At 35.0% G+C, this 6,215-nt stretch overlaps 1 protein-coding gene across 1 annotated transcript in view; it reads left to right on the forward strand.

Annotated features, from left to right (window-relative positions):
* LOC107698137 (uncharacterized) overlaps positions 1 to 2,860 on the forward strand; it is a 5,866-nt gene extending 3,006 nt beyond the window's left edge. The window contains exons 2-3 of the mRNA XM_016499068.1: positions 918 to 978; positions 1,316 to 2,860. Of these exons, the coding sequence (XP_016354554.1) occupies positions 923 to 978; positions 1,316 to 2,123 (864 nt within the window). The 5' untranslated portion in view covers positions 918 to 922 and the 3' untranslated portion in view covers positions 2,124 to 2,860. The remainder of the gene's footprint in view (positions 1 to 917; positions 979 to 1,315) is intronic.
* Positions 2,861 to 6,215: the final 3,355 nt, after the last annotated feature.

A 6,215-nucleotide genomic window follows, 5' to 3' on the forward strand; every position in this document is an offset into this window, starting at 1 on the left:
TCTTAAGCAAGACGCAGTACGAGTGAAGTATCGAAAGGGAACTAGTAACGTTACGCCATGATATTAAGCACGCATGCATTGTGCACAAACCGCCATTTTCCGTTAGCAGTAAACGACATATCCTAAACAAATTAAGTGTTTGCAATAGGCTAACTGAATGGGTTTCATGTTTTACATATGAAACGTCGACGCAGAATATCTTATTCTCTCTGTTTCTATTTCTAATCAATAGCCATCTTATGTGAAAGCGAAACTAACAGCGCAGAGCACGCGGAAGGAGTAGGAGAACAAATGTAGACCTATAAATGTCTAATACACGTGAGATAGGCCCTCATTAAAAAAAAAAAAATTAATAAATAAAATAAAGACATCGACTTGACTTATTCGTATCCTGCAATACAAGCAATCAAAATCAACAAAAGAGCAACAGTATAAGTGCTGTGACAAGTCTCGTTCGTCTAAAGCAGTACATGTAGCAAGGGTTTTTATAATAAATAAAAAGTAAACAAGTAGATAGAATAGAGAATGCATTTGTTAGAGAGTCAAGTGTTTTTTTTTCTTCTTTTTTACGCATTACATATAAGTGGTTTACATATTATTAATATATTACATATTTACATATTAACACTGTGTTTGCAGAAATCACACATTGTCACTGCTTTTATGATGTGTCTGATTTAGGCTACTGTATTGATTTGACCAAAAAAAAAACAGAATAAAAAGTTACATGACTATTTATTTGGAACGGATTAGATTAGTCAGAAAAAAAGTGCAAAAGCTTTCTCTGGGACAATTTCAAAAGAACCATTGTGCCTTATTTACCCCTAAAGGGTGAGTAACTGTAAAAAAATGATATATGGGGTTATACTCTAATAGGAAGAACGATCATGTGTTTACTTGTGTTTTCTCAATCGCAGCACCAATGGCATCATCCAGTCTTCCCCGACGACGCAACAGCATCGATATACCTCCTGACATGTAAGAATAGATCATGTGTTTACTTGTTTTCTCAATCGCAGCACCAATGGCATCATCCAGTCTTCCCCGACGACGCAACAGCATCGATATACCTCCTGACATGTAAGAATTATGTAATTAATTCAAAGAATCAGAATATTTGGGTCTTTAACCACAGTGTGATTATTATATTAAAGGCAATATTAAAAATATATATCTCCTGAACTTGTGCATGTAAGCAAGAATCAAGAGTATAGCAAGAAGTGTCTTTAAGTGTTAACTGAAACTCATCTGCTTATCAACTAAATTGTATTGCAAATCACAGTCTGAATAAACTCGTCATCTTTCTTTTCTCTAGAGCTGATGTTTTTCGACTCAGAGATGAATTTATTAAACTCTATGAGAGAGATCAACCCCAGCTCCAGCAGTGCATAGAGAAACTACAAAATATCATCAAAACATTTGAAACAGATTTCAGAGGTTCTACTGAAGGATCTAGAAAAGCAGGAGTGGCGGGGATCATTGGAGGGGCTGCCATAGTTGCAGGATTAGCTTTAGCTCCATGTACTCTGGGAGCTTCTGCTGTTATTGCTGCTGCTGCTACTGGTGTTGCAGGAGCAGGAGCAGCGACTCTCGCAGGCGCTGGAATTACAAGTAAGATCTGCGGCTCTAACAAAAAGGAGCAGATGAAAGCATTAAGAAAAGGCATTGAAGATAAACTGAAGGAATTTCAGGTTAAAATCAACCCTATGGCTGAAAAGATTGAAGACATTCACGAGCGTACTGAGAAAATATTGAGACACTTTAAAAAACTAGAGCAAGGTGCAAATGACTTGAGTAAATATTTTGACAGCAGTAACATACAGCCAGAAGACCTTGCTGGACTGACAGTGCAGATGATGCAAAGTATGGGTTTGCTTGCAACAATAGCAAAGATTTTTGGTGGGTTCAGCCTTGTGCTTGACATGATCTCAGTTGGTGAAAATAGCAGCGCGGTGGCTGACATGGACAAACTAGCACAAAAACCCATAGATGAAGAAGTAGATGAAAGTAAGATCAAGTCAAAAGCTGGGAAATTCATTGTTGATATCAGGAAATTAATGAATCAGTTACAGGATATCATTGATGGACTTGAGACAACAAAACACAAACTGTCAGAATTTTAGGATAAAACCTGACCAAACAATGAACAACTGAGACACAAGCTGGTAGTTGACCCTGACAGAGAGCAGATGGACTCCACCAACATCTCATTATATTGAATGATCTGAACAATCCCGCTGGTCTACAGTATATCATGCTAACAGCAAAAGTTTAAAACGTAACCGTATATAATTTAGCAGGATTTTTGCTGAAGTTAACTGATATTTGTGACATACAGAAATCCAAATATACATTTTCATTGCTTTGCTCTCCAGAATTAAATGAATTATTAGTTATTTTTTATACATGTACAATATTTTTCACGTTTCTCAAAATGTATGTATTCCAAATATAACATCTTTTAAAATGCACAAACACAAATGCATTCAATTACACCATATTAAGTAAAAAAGGGCTTTTTCAACTTTTCCTTGGCTTTTTAATATTTTGTACAGTTTTGTTGCCAGGCTACAATCTTTGTAAAACGACTAAAGAAGGTAAGCTAACATTAAATGTAAGCATATTAATGCGTTTCTATTATATGAGTTAGTAGACTGCATGTCATGTGACGGATAACATACATTTGACTTTTACATAATAACCAGTATAATTGTGTTTGAATTGTTTATGTGTTGCTTTTAATACACTGTGTACAATAGGACAAGATGTAAAAAAAAAAAAACATGTCGCTGTAAAATTGTAAATACAACCATCAACCATTAAAACATATTACTACTACAAGGTTTGATATTTTTAATAAACCATGAATACTTTGAATATATAACAAATGGAAAGTCTTCTTCTAATAGTACTGCAATTTTATTACATAAATGTGTTATATGAATAAATGGTCAAATGCAAACAGAGGTTAAAGGTGCAGAGTATTCATTAGCAGAATATTTTAGTGAACCTGCTTTTACAGTCATTAAATCTGAAAACTGTAAAACATGGTAACTTATATTCAGAGTTCAGACGTGTCCTACACGACTGCCTGTGCAGCTTGTCCTCCTCTGTGCGCTCTTTTATAACTCGTTCTGTCAATCTCCAAATAAGAGACATATAGTTTGATCACAAAACTATAAACAGAAGCAGAAGAAAAAGTCAAGTTTACAGTGAAAATTATACTGCCTTTAAAATTCACCTGAATCCTTTCACTCTCATTCAGAGCCCAACAATAATCAAAAAAATAAATACAGAAAATATTAATAATCACAAAAAAAAAAAATTATGGTACAGGTTGTTTTACAGATTTGTTTCTGTTTTTGAAATACAGAAAATATTACTACAATTAACTGAATTTACATGTCTGTTGTAAAATAACATGAAAAACCTGTAACCTGCAATATCTATATATATATCAAAATGTTCTTATTCTTGCTGAAATTTAAGTTGTTAGGATGCCACAATTTAAGATAGCAGTGAAATTCTTATTATAGTTACAAAATCTATTCAGTCGAGTGAGTGGTTTTCTTGGTTTCTTTTGTGGTTTGATTAATGTCAGAGACGGACAGACGCAGGTTTATTAGTCACTTTGACCTACTACTGCAAGACTTGTCCATCTCCTCAAAGGACAAAAGATGCATCCTTTTAAAGTTAGAAATGTATAACATTCTATTTTTAGATATAGTAAGGCATATAAACATTGTATTTCACTGTGTTGCATCTTAGTGTATACAGTAATTTATTAATGACGTGTAAATAAGTCATCAATTTATCAGAAACTGGATCAGGTGAAAAGGTTAAGGAGACATTGAAGTCAGCACGAAACGGAAGTCACCAGTCTTTTTTCTTCCCTACTGTGACGTATATCCGAGTGGAACAGGTTCTGGAATGTGGGGCGGGATTTCAACCTTCGCCGGGAGTTTGATTGACAGGCGATCTGACCAATCATAATGCCCAATCCGCCGTGTCTGACAAACAACCCAAACAGGAGAGATAAGCTGTGTCTGAAATCGCTCACTCGTTCACTCATTCACTAATCCCTACAGTGTGTGACAATTGAGTGCACTACATAGGGGATAGGGAGCAGACTCAAACACAGCTTTAGATTAACGTCAGTGGACTATAATGTTTCGTTGTCTTTCCACGGTTGAGACAACATAACTCAAACGTTCATTCATGTTAATTTCATGCTATAACTAGTAGTAAAGAGGAAGAGATGATCAGTTCACACTTGAACTGAGGCGATAGACATTTCTCGAGATTTTGTTTTTGTGCTTCTGCTTTAATATCCATGTTATTTATTGGTGCCTTTGACGGTTGTGTGTTAGCCTACTATAGGCTATTTTTCTTTAAATATCACCTTTCAAATCATTGTTTTATGTAGATTTGTTACAGCAAGATTCTCAGGAAACAGACAAAATAAAGTACCTGAATTGCTTTTCACTATTTGTTTTACTGTACAAGAGTGACAGTATCTCTTGAATGCATTTTTATATAATGAGGTTTAATGTCTGCTCTGAAAGTGAACGCCAATAACAAAATAATTTCACAACTGAGAAAAAAAAAATCATTAGTTTATGTAAAATAATATGCTTTTTTTCACTCTAGAGGGCAATTTCTAGTAAGTATAAAACACGATGCTCAGTTTTATAGGGGACGTCTCATACTAAATGCACACTTCATATGAAGCCATTTTACTGCAGTTTTCGAGATCCGAGACATTATTAAACTTTAGAGACTTTAGAGGACCCCATTTCTAAAAAGCAGAAGAAATAAATGGTCATTCTGACGTGATGGCATTTCACTAATTTCACTAATTATGATTTAAGAAAATTTTTTTGGGATTATAATGAATTCCCTGAAAGGAAACCCAAGAAAAAAACACAATGTTTGCCGTTTTAAAAGAGATGTATTACTGTCATTTTATTACTTCAGGTGATAAAAATAGCAGATAACACTTGAGATTTCAAAAATGACAAGAAAACAAATTCACAATCCCTGCACATAAAGATATAAGCAACTGATGATCAAAAGTAAAAAAACAAATTCATAAAAGTCATGTTTTCTCTCACTCGCGCTCACAAATACAGCAGAAACAGGTGGATTCAGGGACTGGATGCCGGAGCTGAACTTCTACATCTGTGTGTTCACTTAAACATTCAGATTCACAGGACGATGAAGGCCTGATGCTGATGAATATATATATTGCTTCGATGAAGTCGGGCTGTTTTTACGGCATTGATTGGCATTCAGATTCTCCATGCAGAGCGAATGTGGAACGAGCAGGAGCACAAACACACAACAATCACACTTTACCAGCATTTACTCGCTCCTGATCCTCCATCAAGCTCAAAACCTGATCATGTTTCCTCACACTGAGAAATAAATTAGTCATTTATACTGGCAGCTTCCAAAACGGACAAAAACACACTGAAAGACGTCAGAAAGCAGTCCATTTGTCTCTGATCTATATAGTATTTTTATCTCTTTGGAGTGGACAGTACCAGATCAATCATGGAATGTGTGGAAACTTGTTTCCAACTAAATAATAAAATAAAGGTAATTGAGACTTTTAATCTTACAATTCTGAGAAAAAAAGAACTGCAAGGTGTAAACTTGGAATTGCCCAGAAGTCTCTGAGTTTACATTGCAATTCTGTCAGAGAAAGTGGCTTCTTTTTTTTTCTCTATTTTATGACTTTGCATCTTGCAGTTCTGGTTTTTTTTTCCAACACGAAATTAAAAAATAAAATAAAAAAGGTGCAAACGACTTTTTATCTCAGAATTCTTAGATTTTATCTCCCAATCTGGACCTTTCTGCAACGGAATTCTTTGTTATAAACACAATTCTGAAAAAAGAAAGAATTGCGAGATATGAACTCAGAAGTCTGAACTTTTTTCCTTACAATTCTGAGTTTACATCCGCAATTTTTGGCCTTGTATCTCACAATTCAGACTCGTTTCGTCATTGTTCTGAGTTTACATCTGCCAGTTCTGACTTTTCTTCTCAGAATTGTGCAACTGCGCCAGAATTGTGAGACATAAACTCAGAATTGAGGAAAAAATTCAAATTATGACATTAAAAAGTGCATATACCTTTTTTTTTTCAACAGAACGGCTCTCGACGCTTTCTTCAGTGCACACACACACTCACTCACTCACTCACTCACTCAC

The sequence above is a fragment of the Sinocyclocheilus anshuiensis genome, unplaced genomic scaffold (assembly GCF_001515605.1).
Source record: "Sinocyclocheilus anshuiensis isolate Anshui unplaced genomic scaffold, SAMN03320099.WGS_v1.1 scaffold2010, whole genome shotgun sequence".
Taxonomy (NCBI): Eukaryota; Metazoa; Chordata; class Actinopteri; order Cypriniformes; family Cyprinidae; genus Sinocyclocheilus; species Sinocyclocheilus anshuiensis.